Raw genomic sequence first — 20,983 nt, 5'->3', positions numbered from 1 at the left:
TTCCAGGGTGCAAAGGATCCTCGCGTTCTGCTTCCAGGAGCCTCTGAGGTCATCCCCCAGAGCGATTTGACTACCCGCCCACGAGCTGAGGTCTCTGGGCCTAGCGGAGCCATCTCTGAGGTCGATGCTCCTGCTTCAGGATCTGGGGCCCAGGAGTGCCCTTCCATGTCTGAGCCAGCACGTGGCACTGGGTCAGCGCGCCCTTCCTCCCAGGTCATGGCGCCAGGCCCAAAGATGGCAGACAAGCACATGCACATGACAGACCCTGCAAGGCCGACTGCCATCTTGGGTTCAGACTTGGGGCTTCTACCGGCTCCTTCGCCTTCTGAGTGGGCCTTGCAAGAAGGTTCCAGTCCCCTTCCTTCGGGAAGTGGTGGCGTGCCCTACAGCACAGGCGGATGGTCTCTTCAGGGATACCCCTCTCAGCCTTACGGATACACGCCCCAGGCTCTTTGACGCTTTGATCAGCAAAGGTTGCCCAGCATGCCAGGATCACTTTTTGAGCTTTTCCTCCTCCTCATGCGCTCCCCTCAGATGTCAGGGCTGCTCAAGGGCCTCATCCAGGAGCTGGTTGCACAGGTCATGCGTCCTAGGCGGCCTCCCCTGGGTCATCCTCTGGTCTCCCTGGGAGTACCAGTTCCGCAGCCCGTTCCTATCCCAGTCCAGGCCCTGTCGGTGCTTCTGAGCCCTCCTCCTCCTGTACCACGAACGCCTTCTTCTCCCACATATTTGCCTGTTGATAACCAGCCGCTTTCGGGATGCTGAGCTGGGGGGGGGCCTCTGGCTCCTACAACCCAGACTCCCCTCAGTCTGTGAAAAAGGGGCAGGGGACGATGGCACACAGGACGAAGAGCCTTTAGCACCAGTGAAGGCATTTCATGACCGTCTTCAGGGCTTGGCAGAGTATTTGGGAGTTCCACAGCCAGAACAAGCCCCCCAGGAGTTGGGGTTGTTGGCAGAGGTTCTGGCCTGGTGCCACAAGCCGTTCGGCCATTACCCTCCAGAAAGATCTCCTGTCAGTGGCTAGAATGGTCTGAGAAAAGCCCTGGCCAACGCCCAGATGAACAAGAAATTGGACAGCCATTTTAGGCTTTTGTACTCCTATCCTCAATCACACTCTTTAGTCCTTGTATTCCAAGCCATCGTCCTTGTCCATGGATGGTGCCGCCTCCAGGTGTCCATCCAAGGAAGACAAGGCTCTTCGGTCTTTTGGAAAGTGTTGTTATCTTAACGGCGGTCTGCACTTGCGACAGGCCAATGCTGATGCCCTCTTAGTCGCAGCGAACCAGAAGATGTGGCGAGAGATCGGGGCGTTCCTGTCGAACCGCCCTCTGGAGAGACTGGCCTCCTTCAAGGCCAGTCTGGCAGAGGCCCATGCAGTTCAGCAGGACCTCATGGATTCTCTGTCTCCCACATTGATACAGCCAGCAGAGAGATGTGCATGGGGGTCGATATTAGATGGACGCCGTGGATCTATCCCACAAAATTCTCCTCGGATGTGCATGAGAGGATCCTGAACCTTCCTTTTGAGGGGACAGACCTTTTTCATTCGTTCACGGATGACCAACTGATGAAAAACAAGACCTCTACGCAGACCGCTAAGTCCCTGGCCATCCTTACCACACCACGGCAAAAGTCCTTGCCTTAGGCAGTTTAGGGACCACAGTACGCAGCGGTCAGACAGGTCCCCCAGCGACCACCGGAGGAAGCAGCAAAGGACATTGCAGGGCTTTTCCCACTCCCCCTCCTCCTCTACCGTCTGTCGGGCCAAATAGCAATGATGTAACGGTCAGGGAACATAGTTCTCCTGTAGGGGGCCGGCTCGCTCGCTTCACGGACAGCTGAAAGCATTGTTTCAAAAGTCCTTGGAGTCTTTCGATAGTCTCCACGGTCTTCAGTCTTTCTCTTCCTTTTCCTCTACTACCTTCTCCTCTCATGCTTTAGAGAGGGGCCCAAGCGCTGTTGCAGGAGATCCTCTCTCTTTTGAACATGCAGGCGTTGGAGATGGTTCCCCAGTCAGACCGGGGATCCGGCTTCTACTCCAGGATTTTTGCAGTACCCATGAATAACCAGGCTTGCCTGAGGGTAATCCTGGACCTGTCATTCCTCAACCTATCTTTACTGCTCGAACACTTCAAGATGATCACCCCAACATGCATAGCCGAGTCTCTGTGCACAGGGGACTGGAGGTGTTCCCTACATCTCAAGGAAGCGTACCTTCATATCCCCCTCTACCAGCCGCTACAGAAATTTGTTCGGTTCACAATTATGTTGCTCCACTTCGAGTACAAGGTGCTGCATTCGGCCTTAATTCGGCCCCTCGTGTGTTCATGAAACTCATGAATGTAGGATCGGGTCTCCTCCACCTATAGGGCCATCACTTAACCCCTATTTGGATGACTGGCTGGTGAGGGGCAGCTCCCCTGAGCTCGCCTAAAGGGGCAGTGCACTCCTCCTAATGACTGGCGGATGTTATTTACCAGCTGGGGTTCTCCCTCAACTGGCAGAAGTCGCAGTTGACTCCCACCCAGGACCTGGTGTTCCTTGGGGTGCGCAGGAACACAGCTGTGCAGCGGGGGTTCCCCACACCCGAGAAGCTCCTCTCCCTCTCCAAGGCGATGGGGCACTTTCTGGTCAATTCGACTAACTCGGCATGTTGGTTCCAGCACCTTTGGGGCCTGATGTGGTCTTGCGTGCCCACAGTTCGGCACGCCTGCCTCAAGATGAGACGACTACAGCTCCACCTGGTGACCAACTGGGACCAGCAAACGGGTTCTCAGTCGGAAATAATCCCTACCCCTCCTTCCGGATCTTCAGTGGTGACTGTTGGACTGCATTGTGTCATTGGAAACCCGATTCACCCTGTCAGAACCCACTCTGGTGGTGACAATGGATTCCTCCCTCTTGGGCTGGGGGGCTACTCTGGATGGCTTTTCGATTCATGGTGCATGGTCCAGGGCAGAGGCCCTCCTGCATATCAATCTGCTCGAACTCAGGGCGGTGGGCCTGGCGCTCAGGGCCTTTCTACCACTAATCAGGGACAAGGCGTTTCTAGTCAGGACCGACAATTCCACAACAATGTTCTACGTGAACAAGCAGGGTGGCACCTTTTCCTCCCCTCCTGTGCATGGAGGCTGTGTCAATTTGGGGCATGGGCCCTGTCAGAGGGGATATGGATCTTCTCGGTCAATCTCCCGGGGGGCAATGATGCAGAAGCGTATAAGCTCTTCCGCCTGGGGTTCAATACCTACGAATGGGAGTTACACATCAAGTTTTTGTTGCCCCAGTTCCATAGATGGGGGTTTCTGGATCTGGACTTTTCCGCATCTCCTCTGAATTCCAAGTGCCTGCGGTTTGCTTCTTGGGCAGGACGGAGACGGGGGTCTATGGGGGACATGTTCCAGCTCTGCTGGCACGGCCACAGGTGCTATGTGTTTCCTCCTCTTCCGTTGCTCCAGCGGACCCTCTGCAAATTCCAAGCCTCAGTGGGCTGCAGCCTCATCCTGATCGCCCCCCACTGGTTGTTGAGGGCTTGGTTCTCGGAACTGCTGCAGTTGTGCTCCTAGGGGCCTATCCATCTCCCGATCCCCAGCAGGGACTTCCTGATGCAGCAGGGCGGGGCAGTGGAGCATCCGGACCCAGCCAGGTTGTTACTCGCGACCTTTACAGCATAATCCCTTCTAGCTGATGGCCTCGGTGGACATCAGTCTGGAAACACTCAAGGCAGTGGTCAGCAAGTTGCAGGCTGTCATTGTGCGAGCCCTTCACCACTTTTCATAACAACAAGGTCATCGTGCAGACCCAACCAAACATCTCGCCAAAGGTGTTCTCTCCATTCCATTTGAATCAGGAAATCTGCCTGCTGGTGTTCTTTCCAAACCATTAGTCGGAGTCTGAAAGGGCTTTGCATTCCTGGACCTAAAGAGAGTGCTCAAGTTCCGTCTCTCACGGACGAAACCTTTCAGGAAGTCTGAAGCGTTGTTCATCACCTTTGGGGGTTCGTCTCCCGGCACCCAGCCTTCCAAAGATTCTATTGCCGTTGGATGTTCCAGGCCATCTCAGAGGCTTATACGGCCATCAGTAAGATGGTTCCCGCTGGAATCCATACCCATGCGGTCAGAGCAAAGGCTATGTCTGTCGGCTTTCAGAGACATGCTTCTTGGTGGGAAGTCATCAGCAGGGTGGCTACTTGGGCCACTCTGTCTGCTTTCTGTAACCACTATTCCCTACATACCAGCTCCACGTGGGATGCTGAGTTCGGTCAGGTGGTTCTGAAGAACCTTTTTGCTTCTTAAGTATGAGGCAATTTGTCACAGCTCCACCCAATGGTCTTGTTCGGTGGAATCACCCACAAGGATGGAAGAAAGGCTATGGGATGTATGAGTACTTAATGATGCTCACTGTAGTGACTAGAGTACTCATAGTCCTTAGTCCCCTTTCCTCCCTACGTCCCACCCACCTTCCCCCGCTTGTATGCCAGGGGCTAAAATATTCAGCATAGCCAGGTATTAACGCATCTGATGTGTAAAAAAGGGGGTGAGGTGCCAGAGGGTGGGATTTCGGGGCATTCCCACACTGGAGGCCACAGCCCCACGCGCCATATTAAATTTAAAGGGGGAAGCTCATTTTTTCACTGCCAAAGGTTCCAGTATCGTCCCCATGTTAAAGGAAATGGAGGAAAGGGCACTAATGACGAGGAGTACTCTAGTCACTACAGTGAATAACTTTAATATTTCAGGTACCATCTTTCTAAGATTGGAAGAGTGCAAACTAGTCATGTTTTCTGGAGCTCCCATGATATTTTCTACAGCTCGTGCAAGATACACAGTCATGCCTCAGTGATCTAGACTCCAGAGGAGCCATAATAACACAATCATACTGATCGTGTTGCTCCCACATTCCAACTCAGTGATTTCACCTGTGAAATTACTACTGCATTATAAAATGACATCCTTTATTTCCACCTAGTGCAGTCGGTGAATCTTTTCCGCTGGTTAGCTGAAATGGAGATTCAGCATTTCCAAATACCTTATGTCATGTTATGCTTAAAACACATCTAATGCGTAGTATTCACCTCACACAAGCATCTTGCACTAGTGGCAGGAAGCATAACCATTTGATCTGAAATGGAACTTTAATAAACACAGAGGGTTTTCCATAAAGCTTGGAGTGGATTCCATAGGGAAGGGGCCTCTGATGACAAAAAGCGGCCACCCCATTTAAGGCGTGTGAATTTGCGTATGGTTAAACTATATCCACCCTTATAGCGAGTCGAACAATTTGGGGTGTAATTAAGTAACTTGTCTTGTTAAGAATTTAGGTTATCTTTGTGCACCACTCTGTGCTATAGACTTAAGATTTTAAATCTTATTCTATGTCAAGACTCGAGGCAAGCATTATACTTTAAACTTCTTTATTGCCACCCTTCAGCAGCCCTTCAAAACGTATGTATCTTTTTCTTTTAAATAACTAAATTTAAACACAACTATGGAAACCTCAAGCGATGCAACTACCAGTCTCCATGTGTCCCCAATCTTGAGTAGTTTTCCTTTCCTATCAGAGTTCATCAATACTATCTCTTTCCTACCCAGCATATCGCATCTGCGCGGGCCCTTTCCTCTTCTTTTGCTGCTCTTCAAGCAGATAAGTACTTCATTCGTAGCAGAGATAATGCGATTGAATAAGAGACTCAAAATCATTTGTGCAGTGGGCTATTATGTGTATCAGAATAGTAAGAGGTGCCGTGAGCAGTAATACAGCATCTTAGCTGCTTAATGATGTACGTGGGGCACGCAGGCAAGGTATACACATTATATGACTACTGAGGGAGGTGCGTACAGTGAGCAGGTGAGATGTATGGTATATATCCACAACCCTTTAACAAAGTAAGAGAGGCGCCCGAGAGACACGAGGAAACCGACAAAGCAGTACGGACGTCAGCGCAGCGTGAACGTGAGCCGGGTCGGCGAGACAGGCTTGCGCTCTTCTATACCGCCAGAGGGTGTTCACAGCCACAATAGAGAAGGTCGCTTTGACTCATGTCACAGGAGGCACAACCAATAGAGGAGTGGCCCGATAAATACAGAACATTTCTCGAGCAAGACCAGAGAGCCTTGACACTTGCAAACTAAGTGATTTAAAAACATGCGCTGCTGAGTTCGGGCCTTGGGCATGTGTTAGTACCATATCTGTACTATCTGTACTATATCCTGTACTGTATCCTGTGGGATGTATTTGGAAGACAATCAAGGCAAGTGGAGTGAGGCAGGTAAAATGAATACTTGTCTGAAGAAGACAGGGATCTTATATTGAGTTTTAAGACGGTGCAAGGGGACTCCGTAGTAGAAGCAGTATTCCAGGGGTGAAACCCTTGCAGGACAGATTGGAAGTCCTAGAAGCCCTGCTGTGCACTAAAAAGTACAGAAAAGTACCAAGAGGGGAAGCAGAGGAGAGCAGACTGTCCAGGAGAAGGGGCATCCACTGGACACCCCCAAAGAAGGGTTGTTAAACGGGGCAGTAATTAGACCCGGAAGAGGAAATCCTCTTCTACTCCCCTGAGTTAGACTTTGGGGGTGAAAAGACAGCCCCAAGGGGCGGCTGGCGCATTCCTTCTAAGCTTGGCTATTCCCAGCCTCTTACCCCTTCCCCAGGGATGCAAAATACAGGGGATACAGATGTATCATCTGATGGAGATCAGCCAGACTGACGCTCTGCCAAACAGAACAAGAGCAGTAAGAAGAAAGATAAAGAAGGAGCTAGAGGACAGGTTGGTAATGAGGACATTTATGGACATTTTCGAACCAGAGAGCATCAGGCATCTTAGGTCCTCCTACTGACTGCCATCTCCCAGAGTAACATTGTACACAGCACAAAAACTACACAACGCTTTTGAGAATGAGGCAAGATTCTGCATGAAGGCAGAAAGCCCAAGGCACAAGCTAACGGGCAAGGTGGTGGAAATGCCAGAACTAGATCCTCAAATTATCGTCACCTTTGTGATGAAAACATCTAAAGACCTGAGAAAAGGAATGGCCAGAGCATGGAAGGGAGGCCAAGATATGCTCCTAGATCTAGCCAATCCCATTGCAAAGGTCATGGACCTAGCAGAGAGGGTGAACAACACTGGAGGACCAGTAGACATGCATTTGATTGCCAACTGGGCCCAGCAGGCAGTGTGCCTGCTAGGCAACACAGATTATGCTCTGTCATCTGAGAGGAGAAGGAACCTTTTGTTAAAAATAGATAACAAGTCAGGAGACCTGGCCTTGTATGAGGCAGGGGAGGCAGCAAAGGGCCTGCTATTCGGAGAGGCATTTGCTCAGGAGATGAACAAGTTTGTTGGCACATTCACAGCACTAGAGAAGGCAGTCTTCCATCTGGAAAATATTTCCCAACTGAGTTTTTTCCAGGACCGGCTGCTCAGTCGGTTGATATAATTTACAGAGAAGACCTCAGGGAGCAGAGGCGTAGACAGGGTAGGGCCTGAGTGGGCAGGGCCCACCCAAAACATGTAAAAGCCCACTCAGCAGCACTGTGTGGGCATTTACAGATGTTAATATTACTTCGGTGGGCCCAACTACATTAGCTTCAGGCCCCACTTGTTAGACAATGCTGGCTACGCCTCTGTCATGGAGCAAGAGCACATCTCCTCAGGGACATCCTCAGGAAAGGAGACTAGTTAGTGAGGATGGGCCTGAAGGACGCTTATCTTGCAATCCTCGTAGCGGCCGCACAACGTCCTTATTTAAAGTTCATCTGGAAAGGGCAATCTTGGCAGTTCAGGAGTCTACCTTTCATTCTATCGTCAGCTCTGTGGGCTTTCACCAAGCTTATGAGACCAGTATCAGCTGCCATAAGAGAGAGAGGAGTGAGGATCATAGTGTATTTAGACTTTATTCTCATCCTGGCTCAGGATAAACTGGCACTGCAGGAGCAAGTACAGTTGGTGATGTGAGGGTTCAAAAATGCGAGGCAGGCAAGTAGGTTGAGTTGACTAAAGCTGGATCTTCTTAAGTTCGGGGAACTTCTCAAGACCTTCCTTTTCTCCTCTTCCTTCCCTCTCCCCCTCCCATGCTAATGTCCCGCTGCAGCTATTGCCTGGTCCCTCCTGAGTCACACGGGGACCAGACCACCCCTGACCAGTCTCCCCCAGCATACCCTTCCAGCACTTGCCCTCATGCCCCCTTCCCTAGACTAATCTGAATCTGTCCACCCTGTCCACTGCACTTATTTTGCCCTTCCCCTATTTCCCCTGTAACTTGCCCTCGTTGGCCCCTTCAGCACTGCTCACCCCATTTAGCCCGCCACTACTGCTCTTCACACCCCCTATACTTCTCCCCATCTTCGCCCTGTATTTATCACCTTTGTCTGCACTTGCACAGTAGGATTGTCACAAGGTCAATATAACCATTGTTGTTGTTTCTTTTTCCTATGTCCCTCCTCCCATTTCTTGTCTTGCTGTGCCTGGAAACACGTGTATATAGGCACCACATAAATGCACAGTAAATAAAATCAAATATTAATTTGTAAGGGTGCAACAAATGCCTATATTTCCATAATCTATCAAGGATTTCCCTACCTAGCAAACTAAGACTAAAGGAAAATGACCAAATGTCCAAAAAGGTCTGTCCCTCACACTTATACATGCAACAAAATCATACATGAATTATTTGGCTCGTCATAAAATAACGTATACATTCAAACATAACAATTATAAAAAGTAATCCTTATGACCAGGGCTGAATCTGCTTCCCCTGTATCAGTTCAGGATATTTCAAACCAGCGTTCAAGGTCAGGAAAGTTCCACTCCAGGTATAACACAAAGTTCTTTTCATTCCATATGTCCTTCACTTGGCAAAGTGACTTTCTTAGTTCCAAAAAGGATTTCTCACTCTGCAAGACAATTTTTAAAAGTTTCCACAACCTTCTGCTTGGCAAACCAAATAGATTTGTTCTTCATACAAATGAGTAGTCAAGATAATTATTATTTTCTCTGAAGGCCAATTAATTTGTATCACATCGTATTTCTCCTTCTAAGCAACACATTAGTCAGGATGTTTCATTCACAAAGATATAGTTTAGTTAGGATGGCTATGCAACAGTTCATTAATACATAGTAGTGGAATTGCCACTTATTGTCCACCACATCCATTTACCACATTCACGGTACATCAAATCATCTTCTTCCTGGTCCACTCGCCAGCCAGGACTAACCACTATTTTATACCTTTCCTGGTATACTCTCCTGCCAGGATAAAAACTCCTACTACTACAAATTGTACATTGTGGTGCAGTTTGTTCCATGCTTTCCACACTTAAATCCATAATAGGCAAAGTTGAATCAACAACTGTTTCCTGGGTAAGTCTTTTGACTTGCAACACAATGGGTTTACAACTTCTTCCACAAGTATACTGTATACAATGACAATTATTCTCACATTGGTCTTTTTGCCCCAGGCAACGCAGGTTATAGTCCTCTCCCCCTTGATCCTTTCTACAAGGTGGGCTTTTCTAATGCAATCTCTGATTTCATTTTACATAACCTATTGGCTGTTGGCAATGTAGTTCACAACTTTCTCCCACATGGTATCTTATGTTGGGACGGTTACACTCACATAGTCTTGATGTTCTTTGGCTTTGACAATGGAGGTTATAATGCCCCCAACCTTCTTTAGGAAACGTGTATCCCTTTTGTTTTTATTATTGCCCCTTGTTGGCTTTGGTAATGTGGGTTACAATGTTTTCCTATTCAACCTTTCGCACTAGTAGAGTTGTGCCCAGTTTGCTTTCATTTAAAAGTTCAGTATTCAAACATTGCTTTCTCACACAGAAGTCTACGTTGGAGTGCCTGGGGGTCACCTAGATCAGGCCAACTCACCAGTGTTTCCTGGCTTCGTCTTCTGACTCGCTGCTTCTGCTTCCAAGCCCGTCTGAACTTTCTTGGAGGTTGACCGCTCCGGTCAGCCTTTTGCTGTTCGCGTTGTTTGCCAGTGGAGCTTGCATCGCTCCACATGAGCTCCAGTGAAAACTTCACGCCGGGGCAATATGCAGGACACGGAGAGCTTCTCTCTCCCTCAGGACTGCTGGGCTCTACACCACTTCCTGCTGCGCATCCTCTGCATCTGCTAAGACCTCTGACCTCCACCACATTCTCTGCATGCGTCCCGCTTTCAGAAACGCTGGGACTCTGGCCTCTGCATTCTCCTGCTGCTTATGCTGCTTCCTAATGACCTGCACCTGAAATTGATTCAGAGGGCCTGATGCAACAAACAAACAATAAGTTCCTTTCCTCTTTTAGATTTTCATACAAACTCAATTTCTCAGGCGATTGACCTTTCACCTCAGATCTCCATCAGCCCAGCTCAGATCCTTTCACCACAATGTTTGTACACTATTCATGCATGTAATTCTTCACAGGGTGTTCTTTCTCGGGTGACTCATGGTTCACCCCGCATCCCCCTCCGTCGGGCTCAGATCTCGGATCCGTCTAGGTCGGGCCCAGATCTCAGATCCCCCTCAGTCAGGCTCATATTCCGAACTTTACACAAACTTGCTTTATCCAAAAGCTTTTAGCTGATCTCCCTCTGCCGGGCTCGGACCAACTTCATATACGATTTCAACAACTATCAAAGTGTTTTAAATGTGCACAGGGTTTTGCTTGATCCATTGCAGGAGCACTTAAATTATACAATTAGTTATCATTCATCACATTTGCCACCTTTCAGCTGGATACCCAACATAGACCTTTGAATGAGCACCCACGTGGTGCCGGACCACTCTACCTTCGGTATCGTATCTTGGCTTCTAAGTCCAATCACTCATCCGCTGGTTAATTATATTTGTGTCGCTCGCCACATAGGTTTCATACACTGTTCTCTTCAGTTATGATTATACAATGTTGCCGCTTGCAACTTTGGCTACAACACAGACAGGTCTGGTATCAGTCTCCCCAACTCACCAGCTGTGCTGACTTCACTGGCGATGGTTTGTTGTAGGAGCCAAGGAAATGACCACGTCGGCGAATGATTCTCCAAGCCTTGACTAACGACGCAGGACTAGTCAAAGAAAAAGAGCCTGGGTTTAGGACCTGGCCTCAGCTGTATCTCTTTATGGTGAATAACAGAGGAGATGCTAAAGAACCCAGGGGAAGGGGGTCATTCCCCCTGGGTGGTGTGACTGGCACACTATATTGAGAAGAAGCAGAAGTAGAAACCATCTTCCTGATACTAAGTGGTGGAAGCGAGAACAAGCTTTCAGCCAGGGGAAAGGAGTGATTGCCCCAGGTTATCAAGTATAATTTCAGATACAAAGTGATAGAAGAAGACAGTCATCCAGTATTGGAAAGGGATGCATTCCCCCTGACATACCCACTGCTCGAGAATTGAACATTGTTTTGTTTGAGAACCCTTTGACCATGGGAAGGGAGTCATTCCCCCTGGTGAGCAGAACTGGAGCTTTGTTTAAGAACATTGCAAACTGGGGAAAGGAGTCATTCACCTGGAAAGAACTATTAAAGTGAACTGTGATCACAAATCCAGGAGAAGGGAGCCAGTCTCCTGGGCAGGGAACACTTCCCCCTTATCTATTTTAGTTACAAGTGTGAGGGACAAAACTAGAGATTTTGACATAGTATGGTGGGCTCTTAAGTTAAACGGACATTCGGACACCCCTTTTTGTCTTTAGTTGAGGCAGGGAAGCCCCTCATAGAAATAGGGACAGATAGAATGTTCCCTTTCTTTTTATTTAAAACTGGTTCTATGGACAGGCATGACAACACTCATCAATTGTTGAAAATCAGTTATCCTGTAGGTCGCTGTTCCAATTCGCTTATCGCTTGATGTGCTTTGCACTCTGAAGTCAACTGCACTGAGAACGAGCATGTGTGGCTGGCTGACTTACCACAGAGCAGACATTGTGTGGAGGCGAGAGTTGGTGTGCTACTGCATACTGGGAGCTACTGTGCTCTCCCCACCTGTTGCATCACCATGGCGTGGTGCAGTTTGTTGCAGTGCATTGCAGTGCAAATGTCCCAGAAACCGCACATTCTACGGTTGAGGACTGTTTCCTCCTACGACCACATTGATGTTTTGCTGATTTCAGGCAACCGTCTCATGTGTGAAGGTGTTAAAATCCAGGGACAGTGGTGGGTTGTCCACATGTCATGTAGCCAGTATTGTCTGGAGGGTCCTAACAGGTAACTATGCAAAATTTGGGGCAGATTGGTGAAACAGTCTGGAATTGTATAAGGAACAATGCTTTGCCAAGCCACAAACCCACACCTTTTCACTTTTATAAATATAGATAAGTCTTTAGCATCAACATGTCACCTTTGTGTCATTCTCCTCCTTCTGCACTCTTACAAATAGCAAAACGCACTAAATGCAACTCATCATTGATTTCTTATCCGTATTTCCTAGAGGATGTCAAGATGTGTGTGGTGCAATGTATTAAGAATATGAGAGAGTGACATCGAATGTGAGACCACAAGGAGTGACATAGCTATTGATTGTACCTAGGATGCCATTTCATGCAGTAGCAGCGGTGACGATAGCCAGATGGCTGAGAGAGATAATGGAGCGAGCAGGCATTGACTTGTCAGTCTTTGGCACGCATTCAGTCAATGGAGCCACGGCCTCCAAGGCATTGCAGCAGGGGTTTTGTTACAGGACATCTTAAAGTAGCGAACTGGTGTAAATATTCCACCTTTAAGACATTTTACTTTAAGCCAATCTGATCAGTCACAGCACCAGTGATAGAAAGCTTTGAACAAGTATAACGCTGACAACCAGTCTTGACATAGAATGAAGATTACAGAGGCTTACAGCACTGGGAGTCTTGGTCTTATAAAGACACATAGGCGAGCATTATCCCTCCCAAAATACACAGATATTGGAGCAGTAATAATTCTATTTGGATGTGACTATGCTAAGTACAACGTAGTGACTGCATATTTCCCTCCCTAACTTTCATTTCCTGTTCCACGGGCAAGGAACAGAAGAATGGATGAGAAGTACTTGAAGCAGAGTGTGGCCTTGAGGGTAGCCTGAATGTGATGAGAGTGGATCATACAGTTCCCATCAAAGGAACTAATCGGAGTAGCTCTTATGGACAGTTGTTTCAGTTACTAAGAGTTGTTATGAGAAAAGATGGGGGCAGTTTTCAGATCACCAAAAGAAGAAAGGACCTTGGCAGTATGAGACATGCTGCGAAGGAAGGAGATCAGATTGGTGAACAATGAAAGAAAAACTACTCAAGAGAGGGGACTCATGGGGATTAGTAGTTCCATCTCTTGAGGTTTCCACAGTTGTGTTTGAATTTAGTTGTTTTTAAAAAAAAGATGTATACATTTTGAAGGGCTGCTGTAGGGTGGCATTAAAGAAGTTGAACTATAATGCTTGCCTCCTTGTCTTCAATAGAATCAAGTCTCCCTGTGCTTTAAGCCTGTGTAATCTTCATTCTCTTTCCCACTGGTATTCAATAGAGATGACAATGGACAGAGGTAATATGGGCTCGCATTGGTAGCATAAGGTAAACCTGAGTGGCTATATTCTGTACTGGTTGAAGCTCGTCAACAGAGTGGTGTTGTTGACTGGCATATGCCCGTTCAGTAATCCAGCCCCCAGGACAGAAAGGCCTTAGCAAGTGTGACTTGCTAGGAGAAAGAAACGAGCAGCAGAAACTTTCCAAATGTTTTCATTTGCCAAAAGCATGTATGCTTAATTCTGTATATTTGTGGATTTAGATCCATATGGTTATCGAACAGGAATCTAAGGCTCCTAACCTCAGTACCCAGCTCTGGAAAGCTGCCCAGTGCGACACTCAACAGTTCAGGATTCCAGCTGAGCGAAGTTGCCATGCAAATTAAAGTTCTAATTTTTAAGACATAATATTTGAGGTGGTTCACATCCATCCATTTGCTAACCACTGTCACCTATCTCTGTATTTTATTTTGTATAGCCCCTTAATTGCCATATAAATAGCAAATGTTCTACCTATTGTCTGCATACTCATAGAAACAGGTTTTGTTCATATGCATAATGTTTGCTGGAGGCAGAAGATGCAGATGGAAAAGGGTATGTGCCTGAAGGATACCAATTGGATGTCTAATGCTTTAGATTTGAATTGGCCATCAACCGGCCCATGAAGAAGCCAATTAATAACTGTGTCCTGGATTTCCCATACAAGGAAAATGGCCCAGGAGGATGGTGTTGCTATGCCCCGACGTGGTCTCCATCTATCATCCACCTGATGTTGTCCAACATGGAGAAAACCATGCCCTGCATTCCTCTTCTGGGTCTAAAAACCAGCCTGATGGTGGTGAATAATATTTATAAATTCCACATGTAACCTACGATAAGGCAATTAGATTGATTTCATTGTTGTATTGAGTGCATGATTACCCATAGGTCTCTTAGCTCTATACATTGTATAGCTAGTCTAAAAGAGACAAATAAGCAAGGACAATTATCTAAGTCACTAGTAACTTCTGAAAACAGCTGTCCTTGTCTATAAATCTTGAAGACGGAAGAGCGTTCCAGAGGCAAGGAGCCATAACAGAGAAGGTAATATTGCCCATTCTATCCTTGCAGATCCTAGAGATCCACAGAAGCAGTCCTGCACCAGTGCGATACCGTCTGCTATGAAGATGGTGTTTTAGCTTTTCTCTGATCAATAGCGCACCAAGACCATAGAAGACTGAGTGATACGCAGTAGCTCAACACAATCCATGGCTGGACTGGTAGCAAGTGCAAACCTTTGAACATAGGGGAAATAGGTTCCATACACCTGTTCATTTCAAGAGTTTGTTGCAGTGTTTTGAATAATTGAAGTGCCTTTGAGGGATATAGGTAAGCCCAAGTAAAAGGAATTTCTATATTAGTATGGTAATCTGTTATGTAAAGGTCACACTCTCCTCAAAGAGGCATCATAGCACAGAAAAACAGTCACCGCCATTGAAAAAAGAGAGTTTGGTCTTCCCAAGATTGTAATGTACAGGAAGATAGCATTTTGTGACAGATAATAGTGTGGAAAAAGAACTGTTTGTTGATTAGTTCATAACTGTTTACGATCTTCCAGTGTCCTCAACTTGAATGGCATTGAGTTTTGACAACATGGCTTTCTGCATAGAAAAAAAGAGCCGTCCCAACGTGACAGCTTAAAGTGAGACACAGCGAGTAAAACAGAAGAGGAGGGTAGCCTACAATTTGGGATATTTGGCCTGAGTTTGCCCTGGAGCAATTTGGGGCCTGATTGATCGGATAAATAAAAAGAGTTTACAATTCAGTCCTTACTTTGTTGGGTAGCCAATGCAGAATCCACAGGACCAGGGACATATGGTCTCTTGGATTTAGTGCTAACAGAATTCTTGAGGTCACATTTGGGATAATTTGCATTTTGTGCCCTGATAGATTGTAATGCAGTGATCTAACATGCTCACAGAATGAGGCGATAGAAAAAGCAGTCATGTGACATCTGAAATTTTGAGTTTTATATATATATATGTCAGAGCCCAAAGAAACGAGTAAATTGCTCACCTGGGCACACTGAATGAGGACAAGTGCCCATTGCTGAGGGCCAACACTCTTGAGTACCAGCTGTCGATGGACTATTTAGTCTGCCTGAAGGCCTGATAAAGCAACACCTCTGTTCAGCAGGGTTACATTTTAGTCTCTTCCTGTTCATCCATAATCTTACGTCCTCCATTAACGCATCCAAGTCACCCCCAGATGTAGGATGACCAGGGTGTCATGAGTGTACATGTAGAATTGGGCTCTGTGGTATTAACAAGATCTGGCAATGGCCTCATATACTGGTTGAATAGTAGTGGGCTGAGAAAGGACCCGTATGGGATACCACATCAAATAGGCTGTAAAGTAGAGTGGGAAGGTGGCAAAGCCCCTGACTGAGTGTGGCCTGTTAAAAAAGAGGTTAGCCAGCGCAATACCCAATAACTTGTATCCAGGAAGAAGAGCCGTCCCAGGAGAGGTGGAGTGGTTGACAGTGCCAAATGCCTGAGAGAGATGTACAAAATAAGGGTCCCGATACCACCACATCAACCGCTCTCCTTAGGTCATCAATAGCCACCACCATCGCTAACTCTGTGCCATACCCAGACCAAACACCAGCATGAAAATCATCCAAACAAGTATTTTCCTTGCAAAGGGCCTGACGTTAAGCAGCCACTATAGCTTCCATTAATTTTCCCGGTTAGGAGAGTTGAGAAAATGGACAAAATCTAGCTATGTCTTTGCGATCCAGAGATGTTTTTTGAACAGAGGAGTGACCCTTTTAAGGTCAATCTAAATTAGATGGTAGTCACCACAACTGTGGATTGGCAGTGAAGCAGTGAAAAGGTATTATTTTGGAAATAATGTGCAGATGATAAAAACATGTGCTAGAAAGTGCATTAATCTGTGGAACCAGAGATGTTAATGTGTCTGTGTTGAAGCCCACATTTTTTACCCACGTGGCTGATGGAGGGTGAATGTCCATTGACTGAGACCAAAAAGATGGACCCACAGATCTTGGGGGCCACCAACAAAGATAACCTCTGCCTTGGCATAGTTAAATTTAGGCCAATGGTCGATCTATCATGTCTCAATGGCAGTCAGACAGCAGCAAAGAGTATTGGCCAATTGAACTCCATCTCCGTCCATATGGAGGAGATTCTGATTGTGTTCAGCACATGAACAAAGCTGTATTCCAAAACTGCCATCTTGCTGTCCTGTTGTTCACTATCTTAGATTAAAATAAAATGTTCATGAAGCCTCACCACTTCCTTAGACCTACTCAATACATATGATTGGTCTAACTAAGTGCTTGTGAGACAAAGTAATACAATACAAAACCATAGGAGTTTAAATTCTGTTGTTAGGGATATTGAGGTACCGATGGCAGTGAGCTGTTAAGATGATCAAAAGGTGTTTGATGGGGTCAACTATGTATACCTATATTCTTAAAGATTTTTCTTTAGTTAATGATGTAGCATAAGGCTTTCACAATACAATGTATGGTGTGTACAAAGATGTTACATTTTAGAGGAGGGGTTCCGAAGTTTTCTCATTAGAAAAGAAAATTGACGTGTCATCATTTGTCTCACACGTTTATTGTCCTAGTTAAAAGACCTTTATTAGACATGATACTAGAGTTTCAGGTATAAGATGAAATAATGCATGTTTATGTTATATATGTATGGCATGTTGCCCTGCTGACTAACCCTGAAGGATAATGCATCATGACAATATCCGGACTATCTGAAACCATACGATATCCGATTATTTTCAGAAAATCAGATGTGTTACTTGTAATTGTTCTCTGTATCAACAACTTCTTTTGGGAATGATTTCTCATAGTGACATTATGGCAGTTTATATAGATTGAGGCTTTGATATAAATAAAGATTAACTGTGAGCACTGGGAATTTCTAAAATTAATTATGCTGCAAAAAAGAATACAGTTAAATTGTGTTGAGGATTGACAGACCATGGGACACTTAACATAAGATTCAAATGTTTTAGTGATAAAATCAGGCAAAGGGGTAGGATAAATCCCAAAAGAGAATAAAGGTTGACCTATACCCAAAACAGAGTTCCCTATTTGGGAGTGGTCTCTTCAAAACAGTGTCAGGTTGGGATAAATAATATAGTGGTGAGGTGGACATGTGTTGATACTGGTCTCCCACAGGATCTTTAAGGTACAACCCAGGCTAACGGATAGAGAAATCGGCTGTTTCTTTGCTGTGCTCAAAGTCCCAAGGATAAAACACCCAGCCACATCTTTACCACTGTTCTCCTTTATCTGCCTGTTCCCACCAGAAGGATAGTGTTTGACACATTGCTTTCTAATCTGGGGAAGAGTACTCCAGTTCAGTGTATGTATCAGGTGACATATGTATACTCTCTAAGGGACCTCTTGCCCTGCACTTCCTCATTTTCCTTTCTATCATTCCCTTTAGTGAATATACTGCCTTTTCCACTATTGGTCAACTACGCTAAATAGGGGCTATCCCATCTTCTGGGTTGACTAAGGGATATATTGTTGACTGATGTAAATATGAGTTTTGCAGATTTGGCCTCTGCTGTACTTCAACCCTCTATGTAGTTCCATGGCTTCTGGAGAGGTACTCTGAATCTTTGCTGGCTGCTCCTTGTCAGGCAGCAAGGAGTTCTGGGTCTCTCCTGCTGTCTTGCCTGTCTCCTTTCTGTTTGGCTCTGATGATAGAGAACTATCACCTGCTGGGGTTCGCTACTCTTACACTTCCCAAACAATGTGTCTTTCTATTAGTGAAACACTTTTTTAGTTCCTTTTTTCTAACCTTTGTGGCCTGGAAAGTGCTGGTTGTTTCCATGTTTCATCTGTCTGATGATAAACCACCATGAGTGGCCTACCTCAACCGTTCTTGGAATTGTGAGACAAGATGGTCCCCAGTGGGCCCCAAACACAGAGTATGCTGAGAAACTCATCTTCTCTCTGGTTGTCCTAGGCCATGTGCCGCACTGCACCATCCTCAAGCCTATGACCACCTTACTATACCTGTAACTCAAGTGTGGTTTATGTATGGAACGTTGGTTTGTTTGATTTGCTGTTTTCTATCAATACTACATCCCACCTGTGGGGTGGGCTTTGCTATAATTGATGACCATGTGCACCATAATTCAGTCATGTAATCTGATTTGCCTTCTTTCTTTTTTTTGCTTTAAAATCAATAAACAGAGGGTCACAAGATCCACACTCTGTTGGTGGTGGCAAGATGCTGCATAGCTCAACAGTGGAAGAGGGAAACACTCCCCACGGAGAAGAAATGGATGCAAAAGGGAAGGTTCATCTACAACATGGAATACCTGACTCACCTCTTAGATGAGACGAGGACAGATTTAGAAGGGATCTGGCTGCCCTTCTTCAATAAATACGGTCGATAGCTCACCCATGGAAGCTAAAAAAACATGTGAACACGCAGGAGACTCCCAGTGGTGGAAACGTTCTGGAGGACTCTAGTTGAACTGCATTCCGAGGGGAGGGAGCGGGTGGGGGAAATGTAACTCTTATATGCTGAATCAGTTGGTGTTATTGTTGATGGATCGAAACTCCAAAAATGTCAATAAAATTTGATTTTCAACAAAAAATAAAAATCAATAAACAAATGTGCAAATAAAATAAATTAGTTCCTTTTTTCAGCTGGCCGTGTGGGCCGGTCCTTATGAAATGGCTGGGGATCTTTTTTAGATGAAGCAGAAGATACGGTTTCTCATGGGATCCATCCAGGAATCTCCATGGCTTCCCTCCAGCTCTTCTGTCATTGTCCTCTTTCCAGTGCATTTCTCTGGGCCCAGCACCTCTCCCATCTGCTTTGTTTCTCCTTATCTGATTTGTGGGTACATTTGCAGTTTGGGTTTCTCTCTTCTTTCATTAGAGGCAACAGTCTGCTGCATGTCACTGTTTTCTGTCCTTTAATCCTCCTGTTATGAAAACAGCGCTTATAGAGACTTTAGATTTGATTCCCTCACAACCAGGACCTTCTGGCCCAACAAAAATATCTAAAGCCAAAAGAGGTAAAAAGAAGTCCAAGACCAAAAGTGAGGGGGTGAATCCATCATAAGAAACATCTCAGGTAGGATTTAACACCTCAACAATTGAATTTGCCTAATAAGTCTATCATTTACATTGTCAGGACAATGACCCTTTTTAAGAAAATATCAATTTATTTAGATCGTTACGTAAAATGAAATGAAAGGTCTTCTTTGACCACGAACATCAAATAGAAGAACCATCCATGATTAACATGTTCAGAACTAAAGTTGTACAAGAAGTCCTCAACACACAGAGGGGGAACAATAATGTTAAGAGAAACCAAATTGAAATAATTAAGAATTTATCGACATTACGATAGCCAGCTGCAAGGTGGTGCAATTGTCATGGACACCATATTCTACAAGACTAGTTGTATGGCGGTACTCAGACAACACAACATATATAGAATTGGAAGGAGATCCTATATGTGACATAAAGTCACTTATAGTAGAGGTACTTATTATTATTATTATGATATTTATTGAGCGCAGACCTAGCTTCCAGAAGCAACGGATCACTTTACAATGGTATACAACAATAAAGATACATAACAGAGTGCTTTACAGAGGTATACTACCGTACAGATGCATAACGGCGGGGGTAGGATACAGAGGGGCACAGAGGAGGGGTTACAGGTGTATCGGGTGGCGGGGAGGAGAGGGGCAGCAGGCGTCTAGCGAGTCAGGTAGCGCGAGGGGTGACGTGATGACCTAGGTGTTGAGGAGGAGAGACTTGAGTTCTTTCCTGAATTGTAGGGGCCTGGGGCAAAGTCTGATGCTGACGTGGAGGAGGTTCAATAGTCCTGGGGCATAGGCAGAGAAGTCTTGTTTTCCGGTCCTTTTGTTTCTTTTGCAGCAGCGTATTTCAAGTTATTAAAGCAGAACATCACAAGTGGATTGCGTAGAAAACTAAATACTTCTTGGCACAGAAGTTTCCCATCACTCCAGTATTTTATATACCCTTGCTAAAATATACAAACACTCCACAAAAGCACCATTTAGGCCTATTGTTGCAGGCATGGAGAGTATATTTGATCCTTTAGCAATATATTTAGACCGATTATTCAAAAGACTACCACATACTTATGTGAACTAGAGACAATGAGTAATCTCAAAGACAAATCCGAGAATAACATTCTTTTCTCACTAGATGTACAAACTCTTTATACCTCCATTCCTCATTATGAAGGTATACGTGCATTGGAATGGATATAACTGCAGGAGGCAATCTTTCCAGTAAGTAAGATACTGGTTTTGGAGCTCACCCAGTACCTTCCATATAACAACTACTTTAGATTTGATGACACGTACTATTTACAGGTTTGGGCATCTCATTGGGGTCTGCTTATGGCCCCGGTGTATTCAAAAACAAATTATATTACCTGGAGAGAACATATATTCTAGAAAATAATATCTGG

General features: G+C 45.7%; 1 protein-coding gene across 6 annotated transcripts in view; it reads left to right on the top strand.

Annotated features, from left to right (window-relative positions):
• The window catches only part of KIAA0825 (KIAA0825 ortholog), a 2,662,507-nt gene extending 2,643,351 nt beyond the window's left edge, over positions 1–19,156 (top strand). For 4 of the 6 annotated variants that reach the window (XM_069627636.1, XM_069627637.1, XM_069627638.1 and 1 more), the window contains one exon: positions 18,712–19,156. In XM_069627636.1, coding sequence (XP_069483737.1) covers positions 18,712–18,859 — 148 coding nt within the window. In that variant the 3' untranslated portion in view covers positions 18,860–19,156. The remainder of the gene's footprint in view (positions 1–18,711) is intronic. The other 2 variants (XM_069627640.1, XM_069627639.1) reach the window with 1 other exon arrangement.
• The last annotated feature ends 1,827 nt before the right edge of the window (positions 19,157–20,983 follow it).

The sequence above is a fragment of the Ambystoma mexicanum genome, chromosome 6p, assembly GCF_040938575.1.
Source record: "Ambystoma mexicanum isolate Mex_15411 chromosome 6p, UKY_AmexF1_1, whole genome shotgun sequence".
NCBI lineage: Eukaryota > Metazoa > Chordata > Amphibia > Caudata > Ambystomatidae > Ambystoma > Ambystoma mexicanum.
The sequence above is the reverse complement of the archived record's forward strand: the minus strand, read 5'-3'. Positions and strand labels throughout refer to the sequence as shown.